A 25,060-nucleotide genomic window follows, 5' to 3' on the forward strand; every position below is an offset into this window, starting at 1 on the left:
AAAAGGGCTGTTCTAGGCCATGCATCTTCAAACCTCAAGAAGATAAAAAACATATGCAGCTGGTGCAGTGAGTCACAGAAATATGGGGGCAAAAGCACAATCAGGAATTTTTAATGGCCTGCCCACACACTCAAAGCAGATCGAGCCTCCTGTGACCTAATGAAAATTTGCTGGGAGCCAACAACCAACTTAAAATGCTTAGGGTTTGAATGGATGCTCTCGCATAATCCAGTGTCCAGTTTTGACATTTCCTATTAATTAAATGCCTTTCATTTGTATTTCTGCAATTTTGTCCATAGTTCAGTGCTGCATTATTCCATTATAAACCCCCCAATTAAACTCCCGAGCCTATATCCGTAGAACAAAGCCTGACTTCAGTGACTCTGCTTATTCTTTTGCGGAGTCCGATAGGCGTTCAGAAAAACGAAACCCAAATATATTAAAGATTGTATTGAAAGACAAAGACCGAATCATTCTGCTGCTGTCTCATGCAGTGTAATTCATTTTGTCTCAGTTTGTTCTTAAGGTCAAAGAAAAAGGCTGCACAATTCCACACTATTTGTGCCACTCGTAGCGAGAAAGCTTTATGTGAATACAAATTGACGTCTTCTGGAGTTTGTCTCCCCTCCAACTTTCTAAACGCTTTCTAAATTCCTCCATTCTTGGTAAGCAGGTTGTCTCAGCTCTGCCCCACACTGTGTTACCAATGAAACTTTCTATCTATCCCAACCTCCTCAGAGTACCAAGTTGGGAAAGAATAACAAAACAACAACAACAAATGACTAAATCTGACTTTGATGTGGCCTCTGAAGGCCAGACAAGGAATTTGATTTTCACATTATTTGCCTTTGTTTTTAACTATTAGATCTTATGTTCAGTAAACAACAGACTAATTTTTAACCTCATCACAATAATCATACAATGAACCGCAGGCAGGGTAAGCTAAAGGCTAAAGCATTTTGCTTATTCATTTACATGGGAATATTTTATGCGCAACTCTGTAATGCAGTGAATGTCTTCACTAAAATGTTATCTTTAGAAATAAATTCAAGAAATGTATATATAATAATGTGTGTGTGTGAAGTATAATGTATAAGGGACTTTTAAATGATACTTTTGCAAATCAGCTGTTACAAAGAAAAAGTATTTAATGTTGTTCAAATAAAACCATTACTAAAAACTGAGGACAATGGGCCAACATTCTGCATCAGTGAATGAAGCAAAGGAATTTGGGGAAAGTAAGAATAAAGAGCTCTTTGAGGAAAAAGCAAGTTAAAGCCCAGAGTTGAACAATGCACCTGCAGACAGATTCATTGAGGAGGTGCTATGAACTCCCTTTACTTTTTCTTTAAAGCTTTAAGCCAGATGCAGGATTCTTTAATCTTATCTTGTTAATATTTTAGAAAACCTCACAGGCATTTGATTCAATTAATTATACCTGAAAAGCTACCAAATGCAACTCATGAATAGTTCACGTGGTCTGTGCCAAATATATGTGTCAATCTTGCTGCTGCAACAGCTGCATAATTATGCCATTCCACAACTAACGATTGCTGCAATACCAAATTCAAAGAATGAATGTTGCTTGGGGCTCCCAAATTAGATATTACATAGACCTGGATGAACTTAATTTGACTTTGATCTTCATTTTTCAGAAGCAGTAAATTATGACTGCTGCAAGAAGATTTTCCATTCCTTCACATGAAAATTAATTGTGTACTGCAAAAAAATAGGTAAAAAGGTAAAAAAAAAAGTTTAATTAAAAAAGTTGATAAAATATCTGTAGTTTACACTTTTGTTTCTGTCCTCTTTTGAACATGACTGTAACGGCACAGGGATATTTACACTGCATACTGTTAGGTATGAAAAATTCATGATGAGTACTGGAACCAATAGCATTTTTTGCTCTTTGAATGATGCAGTATAAAATCTATAGATATTTCAATAATTAAATATCAGACAGAAATTTAGATTAAGACTGCTTCGAGATGCACATATGATGTCAGTGTAAAAGAATACAAAGACCCGCAGAACGAAATGTATTAGGAGAGGCAAAAAGCTACAGTATGTTTTAGAGAAAGGGCCTCATTCTAAAAGCCAATATTTGGCATCAGTTGTCTTAGATCACACCAGGGCAGATCTGATTATAACCAGCTGAAGAAAACCTAAGGAAACCAGAGTAATCTTTCATGACGTGTGACATCAGTTCAGACCTCGGCTCAGAATATGAGCTCTCAGCTCTTTATAAGGCAGTTTCATGGCTTGGAGGAGTATGTCAACCATGCACATGTGACGTTCTGTGCCAATACTTTATTATATATAAATAGAAATGTAGTGATGGAACATTATCGATTAAATCAATTAAAATCAGTGCTTGAAAAAACAGTTAAAACTCTAAAGAACCACTTTGTTGCTTTGTTCGCACAACAAAACACAAGGCTTTTCATGATTTATTCTCATTCCAAATGATAGAAAACTTGTGTTGATTGTGTATTATAGACCCATTCTTCAAAAATATACCAATATGTGCTTATTCTATGCTCCTTTGAATTGTCACCACTGTCAATAGCTCAATCATCTTTGGGTTGGCACAGAGAGATTAATTCTAACAAAACACATTGGTATTTAGTACAGGCAGGCTAGATTAAGTTTGGCACCTTGCATCACTGTATTATTTAGCTTAACTCCTTTTTGCATGAGAAATCAAGCATGCTGTCACAATCTCACTTTTGTTCACAATGCACTGCTATAAAAATAGCTAAATGAGCTGCTGGACTTTCTCAATACAGCAGACAGCCATCTGAAAGACACAGCACTATTGAGTTTAAAAATCAATCTAAACTGTATCACTGCCAAAATGCAGCAAAATTAAGTGAAAGCAGGATCCGTAATGGAAAAAGAAAATCCTTTCATGCATTTCAAAGACACCTACCAAAAGTAAGCATTTAATGTTTTTAAAAATTAACGAATGACTTTCTTTTAGTCTGCTTTCTTTGTAGCATGCTTTTAGTTTTGCATCTGCCAGTGCAGAGAGGTGCACTCTGGGAAAAAGGATGTCCCTTCTGCTATTCCAACAGCCTTCAGCTCCAGTGACTGACACACACATATCAGCACAGGATTCCTTAAGACCAGGATATTATAGCACCTGAAAAAGAACAGCAAAACTATTCTAAACAGCTTAGCCCTGAAATGAAATGCCTGACAATTTTGTTCCAACAAAAGCAGCTTGAGTAAAGAATCTGGTTTAGGAACTGCTTTATACAGAAGAAACCTATTCTTGAATAAATCTATACAATACATTATTAAATATACTGTACAGTACTCAACCAAAGAAACAGGTAGCATAGATGAAAAAAGAAACCACTTAAATAATTGAATGCTGAGGCACCTCAAAACTGAATTCCTATAGTTTCTACAATCTCAGGAAAGTAGGTCAGTATAAAAGATCAAAGGCAGAACTTGGAGAAAAGTACTCCAGACCACAGTATCCTCATGAAATGTTCAAAACACCTTACAAGGGCACATTTGGATGGCTGTTTAAAACATAAAAGTCCCAGATTACTAAAAAAAAACTAAATGAAAATGAAAGCTATCATAATAATGCCATTACAAATTAGACTTATGCCACAGCTTCAGGTTGCTTATATTTTGTGCTAATGCAATGCTATTAGTGCACGGTTATTTATATTGTCTGCTTGCTTGTTTGATTTCGAAACAACATGTCCACCCAGAGCTCTGACATGATCCATCTCTTTGATTCTAAAAGAGAGCACACAGCATGTTGTTGTGGCTGTGATGTAATAAGCCCCTTGCGATAGCTATAACTGGGAGAAATTAGGAACGAACTTTTGGTACACTGTCACCAGTCACTCAGAGATGTGCAACAAGGATGATTCGTTAGTGCACACACACACAAACACATGCACATATAAAAATGTCAGTCTATTCACACACATCTTGGTGTCAGAAGCAGAGAGACAGAGATGTAGTCCCATGATTCAGCTCCTGCAGAGCTGGGAAGAGGGTGATTCCTTTTCCAGTGTCATTGGTTTCCAAAGCAGGGGGTTCACCTGGGAGGTATTCTACACTTTTGGGGGACCACAATCCAAACAATGATGGACATGTGTTCAGCTCTCTAAGCCAAACTAAACTAAACTAAACTAAAACTACTATTTATTTAGCTCTGATTAAGCACCGCATTTCTTTAGGTGCTTCTGCAGAAAACCATCTTTTAAATTTGGAATTTTCCAGTGATGGATTTTATATCCGAGGTTTGGGGGGGAGGAACAGATCCTCGTGTCTCACACTTCCACTCTCCTACGTACAGTAGGAAAGTCTCACCCAGATCTCCCCTCCACCAATCCCTCGCATCCCCCATGTCCCCATCTACACCCTTGCAGCAGACTCCCTGGCTCATTCCTCACAACACTGAGGGAGGTTTGGGCAGCCTCGTCCTCATTCCCAGGCTGCAATTCTATCAGCTAGGCAAGGCACGCCAAATACTTCATATAGTACGTATTTCATCTCTCTATTACATTCATCAGGATCTAACCGAAGGACTGAATATTAAATTATATTTATGCTTTTACTGAAGCAACAGCGCCCCAGAAAAATTAGTGTTTTTTTTTGTTCGCTATCACATATGTTCAAAGACAGTGCACCATAACCACCTAGGAATCCTAACTAGCTTTCTATTAAATTCAATGCATTCCAGCTAGGACTTGCCCTGTAACGCAAACCCCAGGTTTTGAGCTTTCACAACCACACGCTTGTCAAGTTGGACTGACATTTGTAGGCAAGAATTCGTAGATCAAGCCAAAATAAGTAATCTCTACTTTAGGTATACATAAATCACTGCATTTAAAGGCAAAAAAAGTATATGTCCCAATTTTATTCAGATTTGGATTTGGCATTTTAAACAAAGTAAAGATAACAGCTGTGATGCTCAGGCCTAATCTGAAGTCTAGAAGTTTGTCTGCAAAAATAAAATCCCCATGGCAACTAAATGTGGTGCGATTTATGTGTTTGCTGAGCAGTCTTGCCCTAAAGAGATTCTTCAGGCAACACAAGCCACCTGCCACACATTACATTAAACTAAGTCTTCAGGACATTCATTGCCCTTTTTTAATAAACTGGTCAAACAGCTAAATTACAAATCTTATGCATCATTTTTAAATGTACAGTATACAGTAAGTTTACACGATCAATGTTTTAGAAGAACATTTTTGTTCTACTTTCCTACAAACTTTGGGAAGACTTAATTATTTATATCAGATCTACAAACCTGTCTACAGACCTAAAGACCAAGGAAAAGCTTTCAGATCAGGAATTAACCAGAGGAAGCCACACGGGACACAGTAAAGTCATGTGCAGTACATGCATTAGTACAAAGCTGAGACGTTAAAAAAACTAAAAAACTTTTCAAGCCAAAACAAACAAGTTAGACAACTAGAGTAAGTGCTATTCCAGTAACCTATAAGGAACCTGCTCCTTTCCAAACTCCTCATTCAGCTCTTGAAGCTACTCACAAATAAGGAAACATTTGCCTGACCATAAAGCCACAACACAGCTCAGACTCTCTGAAAAGGGTGGTTAAAAACTGCTTTGGTCAAACAAAGACCCTAAGAGTTACTGTAAAAGACAGTATCTTACATACAACTTTTAGCCATTCCCCATTCTGTAAATTATTTAAAAGTAGATAAAATGTCCATTCAAGGCTGATAACAGAGATAAGGCAGTCCTGCCTGGTAAAATGTTTTCTGTCTTATGCTCGTACAAGCTGCAAGGAGACTTTCTTCAGCCCCTTTAAAAAGCTCTTTAAAGAAACGCAGAAGCACTCCAGATCTAAGATGCTGAATACTTGATTATGCAGCATGAAAAACAGTGAAGCTCCTCTCTTTTTTGTTGGAAGCACAGTCATTTAATTTGTATGTTTTCACAAATAACTATACTGTTTACCACACTCACAATAGAGGGAGGTGTCAGAAGCGTGCATATAATTTTATTCAGCTTTAACTAAGGAAAGCATATTTAACAGTACTCCAATGTTATGTTTCATTTCTATTTAGCTTTTAGGTTTTGCTTCTCAGTTGGAAACATCCTGTGGTAGTAAAAACCATAGGTTTGCAATTTTCAGATGCCTCAGTTCTATAGAGCATTTTGGAAGATAGGAGATAAACTGACAACCAATTTAGTGACACTAAAGTGGGCCTGTTTTCAGTTTTATCCATGAACTGCATGTGGAGAGCTGCTGTAACATCAAATGGTTATACATGCAATTTGGTTATATACGGATGAATCTTATAAAAAAAAAACATGATGTGCTATTTAGAAGAGAATTTTCTCTGTGTAACGAACATCTCATTTATACCCAATCTGATGCTAATCCAACTTATTCCTGTATTTAAATTTCAGGATAATTCACCTGAGAGATTTACAAATCATGCTTGCTGTTTATTTCTCAATATGCGTGGCTTTTTACAAAGGAAATACAAAATGAGAGGGAGAAGATAAATGAAAAGACATTTTGTAAGGCTTTAAGCCAAGCTGGTAAGCAAAATCCCAGTGGAATGTATAAAGACTGCACTTTGCACAATTCCTTTTATCTCACTAGTTGGAGAACTTATAACAGGTTCCACAGCTTTAAAGGGTAAATTCCCTGGAGAAGTATATAATTTATCAATCCAGCAACCCATACAGCTATTTTTAATAAACCTATTACATACTGAATTTTTACATCAAATAATTTGTTTTGAAGTTTGTGTTTAAAGGAACTAATAAATACTAGTGAAACAGAAGACTGTTTTTTAATCGTTTTTTAATCAATTTTCAGAACCAGCAATCTTTTTGGCGAGATCTGAAAACAGAAATGAAGTTTGAAATCACAAGATGGAGGTGCGTGTTTTTCTACTGCTTCTTTCACCCCCTTGTTATCTCAAAGTTTCGGAGGACTAAGGCAGTCAAACAGATATCACAAACACTGGGAAATATGATTCGGAGGCTTTCTGTATGCTGCACATACAGAAAAAAAATAAAAACCTTTTAAAAAATTCTACTCAAATACTACATATAAAAGTATGATTGTAATTCAGAAAAGAGGCAGGATAACGGAGGATCTACTGTAGATGCGTTGTGTTCTGCATTCCCAAATAATTCCACATGATTTCAAACAAAACACTTCCATTGCAAGTACAACAACAGCATTACACAGTCCTCTGCTGGATCCTTTTCTTGCACTGAAAAAAGCTGTTTACATGGATCCCGCTATAATGCATGTGAAACAATGTCCTGTGGAGCATCTTACATACAGCCTAGACATGGAAGGGAAAGGAAACAACATGCAATTGTACATATAAATCCTAGATGAACCTTTTAATATCACAAGAGAAGCATCATGAAACCAGGGTCTCAATTCAGTAAATGAAACAATTTTACTCAGGAACAGGTATGTTTCTATAAACAGTACAGCTGCTGCTAAAAATGAGCTCTGACATAATTTATTTTCTGAACAACAGACTTTCTACCCTTAAAGCTGACACTGGCAATGCTAGATGGAGCTACATCACGTGCTAGGGTCTTCACTGCCCCTGACTGGAGGGAAGGGGAAGGAGGGGGAAGGAGGGAGGGAATTACCATGGTGATGAGGTATGTTGTTGCCCTCCAAGGTGGAGTGTCTTGGGCCTAGAAGCTGAACAGGAGCTGGCATTAGCTGGCCTCTCCCAGTAGGGGTCGCTGTGGAGAAATGTGAAAATCTCTTAAAGGCTATAGGAGAGAAGACGACTAAACCCCTCCCACCCCCCTCTCCCCGATTAGAAAAAAATCAATGAAACAATAAAAAAAAAATCAGTGATATTGTCTGACGTTTTCACACTCTAGTATTTTTATTTAACACAATAAATAACTGATACATCTTCTGGACACTGTATTAAGACCACCGCCAGCAGACCTCTGTTTCCATGTGAATCTTTGCTTGCCTCTTGACTGCGATATGAACCATGTGGTGTAAGTTTTAAGGCTAACTTTAAAAGATTTTGTCAGACAGAATCTTATAAGGCTCTTCACTGACTGATCTAACAAATATACTTTAAATTCCGATATGTCACATCCCCTTCAGTGTTCTGCAACTAGGTTGAAGATGGCAGGCAAGCTCTATCTATTACATTTTGCGGCTGAAATTGACTTTAACTCTGTAGTGAATTATTGAAATTTTACTGACCCTCAAAAAGGGGCTGTCAGAACTGATACCATATTCAATTTTTCAAATGCAACGCTTTTCTTATATATGAGAGTATCGGTGCAATTGAATCATAAAACCAGGCTGCGCGGGAAAAAAAAAATGAAACCGCTACACAATCCTTCTACACCAGAAAAGAAGACAGAGGCATGTTGCGAAAAAACATTAACATTCTCCCACTACAGGTTCCATAAAACTCAATGCATGTAACACCACCCACGCAAACAAAGTCATTATAGTAATTTCCAGTGGTGGCTTTCCAATAATTTGATTCATAGATTTAACTACCTGTGTTCATTAAGTCAGATATTCATGCACATTGTATTATTATTCCATTTGCCTTTTTGTGTAACATGCCGCATTTTCAAAGGATTTACAGTAAGTTATGACTCATGTAAAAGAGTCTTGCAAACTGCCGATTCATTTAACAGCATTTTCCAGATTTTCTTCACAATTTTCCATAAGATTAGTGTATGATGTTCACGCTCAGCACTGCCTTCTCTCTGGTGCCCGTTGGTCTCTGTTTGACCTCAACCCTCGACTTGGCCAGCAGATGTTTTCCCTGGTTCAGAAACAAAATCACAAAGTTGACAGTCTTCCCAGGGAGTAACATGTACCTGCTAATTGAACCAATTTTAGAGGTCTACGTAATTTTGATCCTCAGAACTGTTCAAATTCATCAGGAGCTGCAAATCCCACTTTTAACTATGATTCACAAGTTTATGATTATTGGTGTGCTGTATATTACAGATGTAATTTTGTTAATAAGGTAGATTAGCTAAAAAAAATATTAAAAGACCTCATGGTACACTACAAATGTTTAATTGTTCACTTGCAAAATGTCCCTCTGGTGGTCAAGCTAGAATGGGGAAAAATCTTTAATGAAAGGAAGATAGCCATCCTTTACAGACAAGGACTCCACTGCAACGGATCTAAACTGACATGGTGATCATGGTTATTATGTCTATAAGATTCACATTATCTGAAATAACAGATGATTGAAAAGTACTCAGAAGTAATTATTTCAATAATAAGACCTATATTTGCTGCACTGTATAAAATCTGTCACTTTAAAGAATGCATACTGCAGAGTGCTCAAATATTCAGTGACAAGGTGGGTCCTGCACTTATGAAGTAAATCCTGTTCTTCTTTCACTGTACTACAGTATGAGTAACAGAGGATCCATACAATACAGACTCCTTAAGCACAGCAGTGAGCACCATGATCAAGAATATCTAATACCTGGACAACAATAGGTATTTTCTGAATTCATGAATATTTATTATTTCTAATAAACAGTACACCTGAAATCATTATATACGAAGCATGATTTATGTATGAATCAAATTACATGATTAAATTAGAGTGCTATATACAACTAACTCCCAAGATTGATGGCTTACAGTTTTAACCTTCTGCAAAGCAACATGTCATACACCACAATTTATTTGAACCAGGTGTTCGTAATGTCAGCAACTGCAATTTTCTTCCCTTCTTTTTTCCCCCACTTCGATGGTAGCTGTATAAACACGCTGTCCAACATAGGACCCACAATGCTGTGCATTCGGCTCTGTTACAATGCAGTGAAGGTAAATTATAGCCAGGAACTGAAGATTTATCCCATTTATCAAAGAAGACTGTGTTCCTCACTATGCCAAGCATTCTTTTAAATTACACACTTTTTCACACGTGGGGGAAAAAAAACTCATCCTGTCTGCCTTGTGCATTACATAAACTGCTCCAATGCTTCCTTGAGACAATTTCCTAGGAATCAGCCGCATGATTGAAAATGTGTCACAGTTGCATCTGCAGCATGATAAGCCTCCTATCACACGCCTGTGACCTTGCTGTTTTTTTTCTTTTACATGATCAAAGTTCTGTAAGGCCGCACTGCCAAGTATAGGGTTTCTGGTGGTAACAGCTGACCTTACTGAATGCCTGTAGACTCTCAAATCTCAAAGTTTTTAGTTTGTCTGTTTTTCTTATGAAGTGTTATTCTTTTCCCCATCATCCAAGATTGGATTGGGAGAATGGCCCAAAATCGCTTGCTTTTGTGTAGCATTTGAAAGAGGTAACCCTCCACTCCCACTCACAATCACGTAACGGTTTGGCCAAAAAACACTTCACAAAGGCAGTCTTTTCTAAACAGCTGTAAAGCTATCAATCATGGTGTTGAACTCTTGAACACTAAGTACCAGGAGACTTTCACAGTCTTCCAATGTTTCCCATTTAGAACAATCATGATAAATATTTTACATGACCATCTTTCTTCTCCCTTCAAGAAGGTGTCTGTGAAGAGGTCTGAAGGCAAAGGTTCCTGCTGAGGGCAAACCTCATCCAATACAGAAATCAGTGCTTGGTTCCTCAGCAAGACATCTTACTGATAATATGAGAATACTGCCTCACACTCTTTCCTGCCTGCTGCAGAGGACAGACTGATCCTATAGTTTAATATCCTTTAAAAGGAGCAAACAGATGACCTAAAACTAAAAACTTCTGTAAACAAGGCAGGTGAGCTAGGAATTTTAACTCGCATTGGAAAAGATTAGCATCAGCATTAGCTGTATTCCAGTGGCTCTTTCAGCAGCAAAAGGAATTCAGTGAAGTTGCACAGCAATTAAAACAAATGCAAGCCACTGATTCATAGCTGTAAGTGGCTGATTAATCAGAGACCCATCACTGTGTGGGAGCCTCTTACCACAAAACCACAGCAGCCACAAGAAACAGAAGTTGACATGTTTATTGTAACTTTATACTGACTTCAGGGGGAAGCTGGCTGCTGATTTAAAGGTGCTTTTATCGACGTCAACTAGAGTGCTGGAGGTGAATGACATTTACAGGTAAATTCACAGCAAGTCCATTTAGATAACACACAGTGCCACCACCTACATTTTTACTGGTGAAATGGTCATATCTCTAAAAACCTAAAAACCCTTTGTGTGATAGATATATCTCATTTTGCCACTCACAGGTGTCTGTGTGGGTTATTATTCCATTCTTAGTTTAGACACCTTCACAGTTGCAGAAACAACTGTCAGGAGCTCTCCAAAATGAATTTTAAGGGATGTGCTGTTAAGCATGATGGACCGACTGCAGATCACTCAATTTTATTATGCATAGCTTTTCACTGTCTCCAGTTAAAGTAGTTGTGCTGTATACAGAGGACTAGGATTATATTATTGTCATGTTTGTGTCAATTTTATTTCAATTTTAGACACGGGCAGGACCAACACTTGTTTTAGTTTTTTTTTTTGGAAAGTATTCTTCCATGTGAAAGTGTGCCTATTCTTTCTGGGTGGAAATATCAATACTTTTGGAAAAAAAAGCCAGAGAACCGGGAGTTATAAAACAGCACAATGTTGTGACAAAAGAAAAACTAAGGTCAGCTGCTTCAATTTGTGAGAGAAGTGGAAAGATCACAGTGCTACCAGGACCACGAGGAGAGAAGCTTCTGAGAGGGTACAATCACCTGGCAGGTGATTTCTCCACCCACCTTGGCAGACTGGCACAACGCCATTACACCTGCTTTTCCCTTTTCATCCACTGGTGAGTCTCCCTACTCTTGTCCCCACTGAATCCCTCAAAGTAAAGGATTTATGTAATGCGCTAAAGTTCCCTCAGCTCCCTATAATTTGAGCATTTTCTTCTACAAAGGACTACACCAGGCGCGCTCATCTCATCAGGCAGAGTTATAAGGATTAGCTCTGAATAAGACACCATGGAATGTCAGGCCTATCAGTTACTGAACATGCATCAGACAAACTTTGTCTTTGCAGGAACCTCTGCTCTGCATTTGTCATCCACCTGAATAATTAACAAGTACATGCTGCCTGCCAGCAGCTTAGGGAATTCATTTTCATCAATTACATGCACCTCACGTACACAAAAAAACACAGACCACACACAGCTCTCTACAGGAATCTCGTTTACTAGTCTTTGCATAAAATTCTTTTTTTTGTCCTTTTTTTTTTAAAAAGAAAAAAAAATCAGATTGTTCTGATGTGGCTGTCCCGCTTGCTAAACTTTTATCTGCACTGTATCTCTGTGCATTTCATTACTACTAAACAAGGGAAGCTATCTCATATCGACATAGTGTTTCTTCAGCTTCTGTGATTGTTAATGATGCTTGACACGATATCATGGATTATAATGAGTGTGGGCAAGCGGTGCAGAGTGTGTTCTTCATATAACATGACATTCATGAATTCTTTTAGATCAATACGAGGTTATCTCGGATTTAAAAGCCTAGAAAATAGAAGTTGCTCTCCTTTTTTCAAAACTGGTCCCCGCTACTTCAGAAATTTCAAATTTCCATACCAGGCCTATTAGACCTAACAAATGCAAACACCTCGCAGGTAGAATAATGAAATCGGAAGTGTCCTCAATACAGGTCAGGTACAGATTTTTTTATTGTGAGAAACCTGTGATTAAAATTAAAGACCATATAAAGGGGAGAATATTGTTTGCTGCTGTCAAGTCACCATCAGAAATAAAGGCAGGCGGAGGAGGAGGAGGGAAAGAACACACTACAGGAGGTCAAAAAAGACTCCAGGAGGAGTCTAGTTCGTATGCAAAAAGGGCAATGGTTTAACACCTGGCAATGGTTTTTGGCACTTGTGCAGAAGTACAGCAGTGCCATAAAGATGTGTCATGGCTACACTGTGATTTCAAGCCCTCAGCCAAGTGTCAACCTCATTTAAACTTTATGAGCTCATTGTGGGTCTTCGCTTTGGTATCTCCCACTGCTGCGTCTTTGCCTGCTTCGTTTGCATTATTAGAGATTTCCCCACCCCCCTAGTCCTGGGACAGGGGTGTCTGTGTTACCGTGCCAGAAGACTGCACACAATTCATTTTTATGAAGACAGAATTTTAATTTTTCATAAAAATCAAGTTACCAGAGACTCAGCTGGTGGCACCTGAAATCAGAAACCTGTCACGGTACAAATGGGGATAAAATATTAATGACGGAGCCTGCTCCACATCACACCCTGCTGCTGTGCCACACAGCATGGTTACTGAAGAGGGGTGACCTGGACTGGCTCTTCAGGAACAGCCCAGCCAGATGAAAACCTCAAAGAACTCCACAATGTTCAACATGCCCTGCCAACCGCGTGGTGGAAAAGAAATGATATCCATTATATCTACCAGGTGGTTAGGAATAAAAAAAGAAGAGGACAACTCAGGGAAGAAGGTGTTCTTTTGAACCTCAGATGTACAATGTTTCCAGCATTTGTAATGGAAAAGGACAGGTGGACAAATGTGAAATTCCTAACTGGGATATACTGCACAGGGCACCCAATTAAGGTGCAGTGAGTAAACAATGTGTTCCCTCAACCCCCCCACCCCAGTTTCAGAGAGTAACACCTTCTATACACGCCCAAGCGGTCAGAACCAAGCAAATACAGGAACTCACAATTTAAACTGCAGGCCGGTTACAGCTGTGAAGGCATTATAATAATAATAATAATTGCTTACACTTATATAGCGCTTTTCTGGACACTCCACTCAAAGCGCTTTACAGGTCATGGGGACTCCCCTCCACCACCACCAGTGTGCAGCATCCACCTGGATGATGCGACGGCAGCCATAGTGCGCCAGAACACTCACCACACATCAGCTATCAGTGGGGAGGAGAGCAGAGTAATGAAGCCAATTCATAGAGGGGGATTATTAGGAGGCCATGACTGGTAAGGGCCAATTGGAAATTTGGCCAGGACACCGGGGTTACACCCCTACTCTTTTCGAGAAGCGCCCTGGGATTTTTAATGACCACAGAGAGTCAGGACCTCGGTTTTACGTCTCATCCGAAGGACGGCGCCTGTTTACAGTATAGTGTCCCCATCACTATACTGGGGCATTAGGACCCACATGGACCGCAGGGTGAGCGCCCCCTGCTGGCCCCACTAACACCTCTTCCAGCAGCAACCTTAGTTTTTCCCAGGAGGTCTCCCATCCAGGTACTGACCAGGCTCACACCTGCTTAGCTTCAGTGGGTTGCCAGTTGTGAGTTGCAGGGTGATATGGCTGACATAATATCATTCTCTGTGTTCCAATCACATGTAACAGCTGAAGAACTAGCTTCTAGTCTCTGAGTCCAATCCCCAGTCTTCAGGGCAACAAAAGCATGTTCCTGTACAACAGAAGAGTATGCACACAGCTAAGTCAGGATCCAGTGAGAGCTTATTACAGTTGTTTGCCAGATACTCTTTTAGCAATAGCTGAAGCCTACTGAAAACAGAGTCCCCCAAGATCACACTAGCAGCACCAGAGTAAAAACTCTATTTTTGAGCCCTACTGTACATGACATTTAGAACATCAGTCCCTCATTGAGTATATAATTACTAATATAAGGTATTTTTAACTCTGGAAATTGGCTTCATTTAAAGTAGGTGATATGATTCTTTCATTTCAGAATAAAAATTCAGATTGAGTTCAGTATGTATTAAAAAAGATGAGGAGGATCTGAAAGCAAAGATAACAGAAGAGCATTTTAAAAAGTTTTTTTTCTTATTACTGAAATTGCTGAATTATGTTGCACTGATTCATTTATGTCCCTGCCTGTCACAGTGACCTTCAGTACTCTTTTCTTTTTAATCACCAGTCTATTTACTCAGTTTAAATAAAAGCCTTAATTTGAAGCCATTTTTTTTAAATATCATAAAAAATAAAAAAAAGGTCTAGAGATGAGCAAAGATAATTTTCCCGCATGCTTTGGCAAAAGACAATGAAATCTATCAGTACATATTAAACTAGTAGATAATCCAAATTTTCTTCTACATGGAGAAAAAAATACTGGTTTCTGTAATTGCAGAAATAGGTTCTCGCTGTGATTGCTTCAAGTGGACAGTCATCTGACAGTATTGAATATATTCCCAGACTTGCCTTTAGATTTCAAGCCAAACAAGACACCAAAATTACCTTTAAAGCACTGCAATTTTGAATCTTGCACTTAAAAGGAAAGCATGCTTTAATGATACTGAAGGTTCTACTGGAAAAATACATTTTTGACTGTGTTTCCAGTTCCAATTTTATACATCTTTTGGTAATTTTGTGATCTGCTGCTACAACCATCAATTAGGCTTTTGACTGTATGAAATTGTGCTTTGTTTTCACTTCCCCGTATTATGGACAATATTCCCTGTCATATTTCATTTACTGCAGGATGTTGCCTGAGAGAGTAAATGAGAAACCAAAGTCTCCGCTGCTTGTCAATCAGCCTGTACTGAGGCACAGCAGAGCTGTATCAGTCTAACTGGCAAGGCACAAGAGGCTGTGACTTGTTTTGGTACAAGACTATCATTACAAAACGTGTCTCAATCTGTTTTGTGTTTTCCTCTGTTGTACTTTCTGCCTGGCTGATTCACAATACACAAAAAAAAAGAATTAGAGCCCATTATAAAAAATTAAAAAGTAATTGATAAACTGGACACCAGCCAACTAGTTTATGCTTTTATCATTACAATATTACATTATTCCTGTGCTAAAATATTTGTGGGGAGATGACCCAAGGATTTTGTATCCAAGAATCATTTAGCCTAAAACCATTGCAAAAAACATCCATCAAAATAAGTAGTTCTAATCTTTAGAAAACAAAACATCTGGACATCTCTTTTAATGTAATTTATTATACAGTACATATATATTTATGCACTTATTCATGCATTTGTTCTTATAATTCCTGGAGAATAAGTTTCATTATTATTTTGTTCTGAAACATGTAGTGTCAGCCTCTCCTATAAGAAACTCTGTTCTATAAGACATCTGTACCTCCTAATGATTATTTTTTTCCCTAGTCCATGGATAATTCAGAATGTTTCTGGGAATCATAGATACTCTAGTTCTATTTTTTAGCCACTGTCTATTGAAAGGGCTTTGATCATACATCAGCAACACAACAGAAAATGAAGTGAAGCCATCTTTAAGTCCATAACAACATCTTCAAATATAGCACTAAATGCTGACATTTTAACCTGAGTTAAAAGACTTTATATAGTGTTATAGTACTGGGGTAATTTAGGAACCTATGTAGGGTTTCAGAAAGAGTATATGAACATCTAAAAAAGTCGAGAGATTGCTCTTTAAATCCTTTAAGCAAGTTAAATATGTAACAGTATAATAGACAGCAGAAACACATTTGAAAAAAGATGCTCTAAAGAGAATACATACATTAAGAATGCACAATTTTGTACAAGAAAAACTCAAGCTGCATGCTGCACACTTCTAATGGCAATAATCATTTTACTCCAGTTTTGAAAGAGGTTCAACAAATTTAATATCAGTCACTTAATACACTCTGATTATGCAGGAATTAATAGCAAGGATCTGTGTACAATGAAAGTGCTGACAGCAAATAATCTAAATTTTACATGTAATTGCAAACTTTTTGATAGTACTGTATCTGGCTCAGCAGAATACAAGTAGCCTAGAGGTCCAGAACAAGTCTCCCTGCTCATTTTGTTGACAACCTTTTAATAAAACATGCTAACACATATTCATCAGAGACCGACAATTTCCCTGTATTTTGTGTTGCTGGTAGCTCTTGTTCTAAAAATATGCACTGTTAGAGCCATCTTTACAACACGCTATCCAATCACTACTTGATTATAGCCCATGGATACAAACAGCATTAAAAAGATTTCTGTAAGAAATTACAGGAGACTCTGGGGCTTCACTGTAATAATGATGGGGAAGGCATGACTAAAACATACCTAATTCAAAGCAAGCTGTTTTAATGACTGTTGCTGTTTCTTGTATCTCTATCAATAGATATGCATGTCCTTCACATTTTCATTTACTTAGCACACAGAAAAAAAACACTGTTCTGTCAATTTCCTGTGTGTTATATTAGCTTACAGCCCACCCGATTAGATCTCTTTATGACATTTAAAAGCACAACAAACGCAGTCACTGCGCAGTCCTTACAAGCCCCCGAGGGAAGAAGCAGCTCCTCGCACTCCTGCAGATGAAAGAATCGAAACTTTTGACACCAGCTGCGACTTAAGTGCCTGCCTTCACAAACCCTGAACAGGAAGAGTTCAACGGGAGAGCTCAACCACACCTTTCCACAGGTTCAAGAGGAGCACAAAAGCATTTCAGTCTTTTGCTTTTTTTCCCCTCCAGTACCAAAGAATAAACATTATCCAAACACTACTGCGCATTACAAAAAAATCCTGCTGCTTGTCTGTTTATGATAACTGACAGGCAGGAAAGCACAAACAGAAAGAAAAAGCTACAGTCATGTAGCTGTAGAGGATATATCAAACTTAAGACACAAAATTTCCAAAGTTGCTGTTTAGAATACATTAGTGCACTGAATATTAAATTTCAATTTGAAAACACCTCTATGACAGCTCACCTCCGGTTTGCCAAATATGCATCACTAATGCAACCTTTAGGACTTACACTACATTTCCATTAATATGACGTTTTATCCAAAATGACTTAACATTTGCACCCATTCACAGAGGTGGCATTAGGCTGGGATTTGAACCCACAACCTTCCTATTAAGAGTCGAGAACCTTAACCACTGCTCCACTGCTGTCCCCAACTTGATTTCTCGGGACAGCTGGAGGTCCACCAACACAAACTGACATTCGTGACTCTTGCCCCGCCAGACATACAGGATTATACAATTCCTGTGGAAATCTTCCCTTATGATAGCATGGCCCAACTTGCTCTCTGGGGAGCAAAAACACAAAGAGGGAGTAAGTTTGTTTTCCTCTCCCCCCCAAAAAAATGTTGTAACCCGCCACTAGATGATATTCCTGCAGGGTTTTTTGTATAAAGCAAACTGAGCAACATGCAGTGATCACATTGCAAGTAAAGATCACAGTAAAAGGTCATACACATTATACGTATGCATGATACAAGAAGAATGTCAGGGATTTTCTAAAATCCTTACGGAAATACAGGAAAGCCCTGGCTAAATATATATATTGTTTTTACTGTAGGCCTATATAATAATAATAATAATAATAATAATAATAATATAATAACAACAATAATAACATCACTTTATTAACCCTTTACAATTTCTTGCATTAGGAATGATCTTTTCGCATACCCCAGCTTGCTCTCCATGCCTACGGTCAGAGCGCAGGGTCAGCCATTGTACAGCGCCCCTGGAGCAGTTGGGGTTAAGGACCCTGCTCAGGAGCCCAACGGAGTAGGATTACTCTGCTGGCTGTGGGATTTGAACCGGCAACCTTCTGGCCACAGGCACAGATCCTTAGCCACAGAGCCACTGCTCCGCCCATATACTGTATGTTGTACACATACACACATTCATGGAGTGTGCCAGTGATGTAATGGCTGTTAACCTTTTATATGAGGTAAAATAGCATTTTTCTCTTCAAAAATAATGGCATTACAATAGTTCTTTCAGTACAAGTATGTAAGATACAGACAGGACTTTATGAACAGATCCTGAAGGAACCTGTAGACAATACAATGTGGTAAATGTGTAATGAGTAGGGAAACCCTCATATTCAGATGTGTAGAAATGAAATAACATAACCTTTATAATGTCCTTACTTTACATCTGAAAGGAATGATTATCTACAGTACCAGAGATCTGACCACAACTTTAAAATGGGATTCAAACGGGAGAGAAGACAACACTAAAATTCACCAAAGTCTGTGACTCAAAAATGATTTTCATTCAATCATTATTGAAACAAAAACAAAATCCGATGTATTTATTTGGCAATGAAAAATAAATCTGTCGGTCAACTAAATCAGGTAGGACAGGTGTCTGATCCATTCTGTGTGCAAATAGGAAGAGTGGGTGATTTTTATTTCCTTAATGAAATGTGTGAAACCTTTTAACATCCCTCTGCCTGGCAACAGCTTTCAGAAGACTGGACAGCACTCAAATGCGTATTAGATTTTGGCAATAAAAAAACATACGAGGACAACAAAATTGTTTGGCTACAATAAATTAATTTGTCTGGAGAGGCTGCCAAACACCATGCAGCTCCTGCTTCTGATTTTAATACTTCATCCAGGGTTAACTGTCAGACCTCTGGGCTTCGGTTTTGGTATCCACTTGGCAGTCACAGTAGCCACCCTTTCAACATGGCTGCCAGACACGCTGACGTGCTGGGGGGACTGGAGGGGGGAGTGCTGAACGCTGCGTTCTCCTTTCACCGTAAACTGCTGGTCAGGCCATGTGAGGAGCCTGCCGCTGCCCGAGCTGCCTGCCAGAGACTGACAGCAGGACCAGAGAGACTGCAGAGGGCTTAGCCGTGCACGAGATCCAAACAGCAGACAATGCAGCACTGCAGTGTCCTTACCTCACAGGCCACCTCTACAGTGTGAGCCCAAGGACTATGTCAAGTTAAGGAGGGCTAAAACATACAGCCATTTGAATACACTACTGTGGGAGCACTGGACATTTACTGAAGACCAGACAAATCGTCGCTTTTTGCGACTGGGGTGTAATTTCTGATCAGATCCAAGATCCTCGATGATTGAATACGATTTTTTTTTAGACTGCAATTTAGAATATATTGGTGTTGGCTGACCAGTAGGAAGCTCTCTTCCCCCCCGGAACAGAATTTCCAAACTAATGACTGGTGAAAGGAGACACCATGTGCCATCCTTCAGATGAGAAGTTACAGTAACTTGACGCTCTGAATACTCGATCATTAAAGATCCCATGACACAGTCTGTAGGAGTGGGGTTGTTAACCTCATCTTGGCAAAATTATATTGTAGTCCTAAACTCATATAGCACTTTTCTGGACACTCCACTCAAAGCTCTTTACAGGTAATGGGGACTCCGTTCTATCACCAAAGTGTAGCACCTGGATAATGCATCATTACACTCACCACACACCAGCTCTCGGTGGGGAGGAGAACAGAGTGATGACGCCAATTCATAGATGTGGATTATTAGGAGACCATGATGGGTAAAGGCCACGGGGAAATTTGGCCAGGATACTGCGGTTAATAGTCCTACTCTTTTTGAGAAACACCCTGGGATTTGTAATGACCTCAGAGAGTCAGGACCTCGGTTTATCTCATTCGAAGGACGGCGTCTTTTTTACATTAAAGTGTCCCCATCATTATACTGGGGCATTAGAACTCACACAGACCGCAGGGTGAGCGCCCCCTACTGGTCCCACTAACACCTCTTCTAGCAGCAGCCTCAGCTTTCCGAAGTACTGGCCAGGCTCACACCTGCTTAGCTTCAGTGGGTTGCTAGTTGTGAGTTGCAGGGAGTTACTGCTGAGGCCTTTGCAGGCTTTCCCTTTAACTCAATTGCGGAAGCAATTTCTCACTTCTCCACCTGTTATGCTGTGCAGTGTCGCTGATGATGCAGAACGGCTGCCACACATAACCCTAGTGTGGATAAAGTGGGTTCCCTCCAACATGTAAAGCGCTTTGGGATCCTTTGGGATGAAAAGTGCTGTATAAATGCAATTAACATAGCATCCAGTACACTGCAGGCAGACAGGCGTGCTGGCACTGACTTTAGTCAACACTACAGACTGCAGGTAACAGATGGATATTCTCTGCCTACAGCACAGTGGCCGACTTGATGGTCGTGCAATCAGTTAATCTCTTAAGGAAAGACTGAACTCTCTCAATATTGTGTAGCTGGTGTCACGGAATATGTTCTTCTCATTTTTCCGGTAGCTTTGCCTTTCTATGAGGGGTAATCTGAGTGTCTAGCATGTCAAGGAAAGTGCTATAAGCTTGATAAATTCCTTCTGATGGATAAGGACACCTTTTCATCCTCCTCCTGCATCCTAGCATTAGCAAAGCCCAAAATTTACTCAGTTCGGCAAAGACAGTTATATGCAGAACTCCAGGCTTTGACTCTAGGTTACTCAGACAGTTACCACAATGCTCAAAGTAGATCATTCTCATTCAATCTAATAAATTCCTTTTAAAAACATTCAAGCTTTGCATCAGTAATTACAGGGACTGCTTCCTCTTTATCAAAAACTAGCTAAAAATTTGGTGTGAGAATTGGTTTATTTTAAATTGATTGATTACAAATATAATACACATAAACGGAAAAGGCATTTACCCTGGCAAGAAACGGATAAAAACGTAGAACAAGGTATTTCTTTATAACCAGAACTCCCTTCTTCTCAAAGATTTACTCCAGCTGCGTTTATTTAACACGGGTTTGTAAGTGCCAGCCTCAACTTAGGAGGCTGAATAAACTGTCAAAAGACATCAAAAGCATGAAGATATTCAAAATTCAGTTTTAAATTCACAGAAGCTGGCAATTAAAACATCAACTTGCAATTTCCTTCTCATCCTCAATCTAGCAGTTCCATCTCTAATCACCTCTGTGTCAACATCCAAAGCCTTCGTACAAATGTAGCACTTCTCCCTAGAGTTGAGCCGCACAGCAATCTTAATGTACAGGCGCAGAGCTAGGTCAGAGCCCACACTGCCATTTCCAGATCTGTTTCTTCAAATTTTAAGGAGGTGGTCCCTGCTACCACCCCCTGGTATTCAAACAACTTGACAGATAAATGGACATATCTCATAAATTTGTTAACACTCTCCCCAAGTGAGGCTTTTTAAGTTAGGGAAAGATCAAAGGCAAAATACAAGGCAATTCAAGCGCAGTAAAAATAAAGAGACAGGAAACGTCACATACTCACAGTTAGAAAACCTGACTATTACACATAAAAATTAAAACAGCCTTAGTTAGAACAGGTGAAAAAGAAAAGAAGGCGTCGATACATCAGAATGAAATATTTTTTGTACAAAAGACATACAGTAAACAATATGGGTAAACTCATCTTCCTTAAACTCTTTGCTCAATGAGCTTTACATCCAAACATGAATAGCTGCCAGGTTTGAAAGGACCTGGAACAATTACATGTTTGCCCAGAGCTGTCAGTTTCTGCTCACTGGTTGGCATGCTGAGCTGACTTGTCCAAGAGAGCCCAGAAGCTATGCTTCCTCTCTAGGGGGAATATCATACTGATAAAAACTACCCAGCGACCTTAGCTAAACTAAAGATTTGAAAATGCTGCAGTCACTTGAGTCCTGTGATTGCACATAATCGTTAACTACAGCAAATTAACATGTTTGAGACGTACAGTACAGGCTTTAACATTTTAACCCTACAGCCTCACTAAACTCCCCTAACTTTCATAACACCCTTCATTCCTGGTTGAAATGCAGGAGCCAGTTAGTGCAACATTTTTTTGAGGAACAGTACATTAATTCATATTTATGCTGTTAATATAGCCAGCTTTGTCAGAATGCAAGGTTGAACAACTCAAGGATTTTTCCCTCTTCTGTAACAAGAAGCCTAAGACATTAAACATTAATTTGTCAGTAGATGCATCATAGTCTTGCAAATTTTCCTTCATGTTTAGAAATCTTATCCTAAGTCTCAACAGCTTGGGAAGTCATTTTTTGTACAGCTCTGAAAGCTGGCTGCTTAGCATTTTGTTAGTTTCACAAAGGCTGATTTAATATTTTTTTTCCATTTTATTAGGATATGGATGGTAAATTCTTTACAAAGCAATGTGATTCTCGAAGAAAAAATAATTGTTTCTCTTTAATTAAGTGAGGACTTGATGTTCACGTTCTTGAAATAAAGTTGAATGTAATATTTAACCACAAGGCATGTCATTAATATTAAAACAAATTCAATCCCGAATGGCCTGCTGAGCCTCAGATTTCCTGTATCTCAGGAAAGGGGCCTACACGTTATCACAAACGCAAACCCCTGCCTAATTTTTCACAAAAATAATTGCACTGCATGTGGTAAATGGTGTTATTTTCTGGTATTTAAAACTTTGGCAGGCATTACTACCCAACGACTCCTTGGCTTAGCCGAATGCTGGCGACCAGACAGCAAAAGCAAAGCTGCACGTCAGAAGGGTTACCGCAAAACTAACTGCGGCTACCCAGCTGGGGGAATTTTAGAAAAATAAAAAAACAGTGTAGTCCATTATCCTCTCAGCTATTTAAACGCCCAAATTTTGAGTTATAGAAACTGCAAGGGTGGCTGTGACTCCGAGTCGAGTCCCTGATAGAAGAACACCAGTGTTCGTGACCGTGAGAGGGAGGGCGGAGGAAGCCCGATCTGACTGTGCGTCTCGCGCCTGGGAGCAGCACACAAAAGCAAAGGTCTTGGTTCAACAGCGCAGAGCTACACGAGAACTCTCGTCAGAAAATGCCTTTTTATGCAGCATTCAGACACGTGTCACCCACCCGTCTGGTCGTATATTCTTCATTTCACCTAGATTCTTGGGAGCGCAACCCCGCCTTTTTTGTTTGCGGACAGGTAAGAACATCAGGAATGGTTATAAACTAGACGAGGCCCTCCAGCCTATCTCCCTTATTAGAAGTTACGTAATTAATCCAACGATCTCATAAAACGTTATAAAACGTTAGGTTACAAACAGGAAAACATGGTCCCCCAAAACACTAAACATAAATACAGGCAAAAAAGAAAAAAGGGTCCCGCATCTGAGAAATATACTGTGGGGGGGAAAAAAAACAGCATTATAAACTACCATACCAGTCTGGGCACTTGGTTCTTTTCAATAACATGTTCAAACAGTGACTCACAATTGCAGGAGTGGAAGCTCTACGGCTGTGAGATTCAAACACTGTTGAGGATTAAGGAACTGATTCCAGGTCAAACCTTTGCACCAAAACCTCCTGCTTTTTCATCTTTTAAAGTGTGACAGGCTGGCCCAAATGAGCTCACGTCCAGCAGTCAGTTTCCTCCAGGCCAATGCCTGTCATAACCAGCTCCAGAGGAAACCAGAGGCAACAGCTTAACTGAAACAGACAACCGCCCTCCCCCCCCCAGCCTGTAATATTAAGAACCTGCTGTAGATTTCTGCAGCATTTCAGAGAATTCTGTCACATTTATCAGAGAAGGCCAAGGCATTTCATTCAACCCCCTTATTCAGACACACCACATGATCAGAAAAGACACGACAAGAAGGAAGCTGGCAATCAGATCAGCGTTCTCTTGGCCTGTTCTGGAATCCGACCAGGACTCGAGCCTTCCTGGAATTTGTCCACGGCACACATTAAAGACGAAAACAAATCATGTCATGGCTTCTGCTCCAATATCAAATTAAAATAGGCAGACAAGGACATTTCGCAATGTGAGGTACAACCCCCCCCCCCCCCCCACACCCCAAAGCAAAATCAGTCCGGAAGTGAACATGAATGGAAGTTATACTTATCCATGATTTATCTCTACAGGGGTTCTTCCAAACATAGTGTAAATCTCAGCCTTTCCCTTCAGGTTAGCTAAGCAGTGTGTTTCTGCTCCACGTGATGCCCAGCTCTGCTGCGCCTGACCTTGGCACAGACAACCAATCAGTCTGTTCCTCTTTACTTCATGATTCAGTCTCTACACACAATCAAACTCTTGCAAGTGCACAAGCAGATGCTAGAGAGACACCAGCTCTTGGGTGTACCCATTCACATCACACACACATACAGTACATACACTGCATGGAGCATTTCAGAAATACATAAAAGCTTTGACATAACTTCATGGTATGTTATAAACAATACAGGTATTGAAGTTTATTGAATCTTTAGTAATTCACTATTCTATGGTATTAACAAACAAATACTCATTAAATCTTTTTAGCAGGTAGTATATTTATGCATATTTAACTACATACAGCCATTCTCTACATTTCCATCCATTTTCTGGCAACATTTATTCAGAGATTTATAAAAAAGACAAAAACAAATGCCATTTTTATTGGGAGCTCAACTCTACTTCAAATATGAATGGGGCTACACAGTGCTGCTGAAATATTAAGAACATGAGATTGGTTACAAACCAGAGAAGCCCATTTGTCCCA

At 39.3% G+C, this 25,060-nt stretch overlaps 1 protein-coding gene across 4 annotated transcripts in view; it reads right to left on the reverse strand.

The window, feature by feature from the left end:
* Positions 1 to 25,060, reverse strand: part of LOC102683864 (neuronal PAS domain-containing protein 3) — a 279,046-nt gene that overhangs the window by 205,054 nt on the left and 48,932 nt on the right. For 3 of the 4 annotated variants that reach the window (XM_015350527.2, XM_015350529.2, XM_015350530.2), the window contains exon 2: positions 7,633 to 7,731. The exons of the other annotated variant lie outside the window; for it this stretch is intronic. In XM_015350527.2, the coding sequence (XP_015206013.2) occupies positions 7,633 to 7,731 (99 nt within the window). The remainder of the gene's footprint in view (positions 1 to 7,632; positions 7,732 to 25,060) is intronic. 4 annotated transcript variants of the gene reach the window in all.

The sequence above is a fragment of the Lepisosteus oculatus genome, chromosome 8 (genome assembly GCF_040954835.1).
Source record: "Lepisosteus oculatus isolate fLepOcu1 chromosome 8, fLepOcu1.hap2, whole genome shotgun sequence".
Taxonomy (NCBI): Eukaryota; Metazoa; Chordata; class Actinopteri; order Semionotiformes; family Lepisosteidae; genus Lepisosteus; species Lepisosteus oculatus.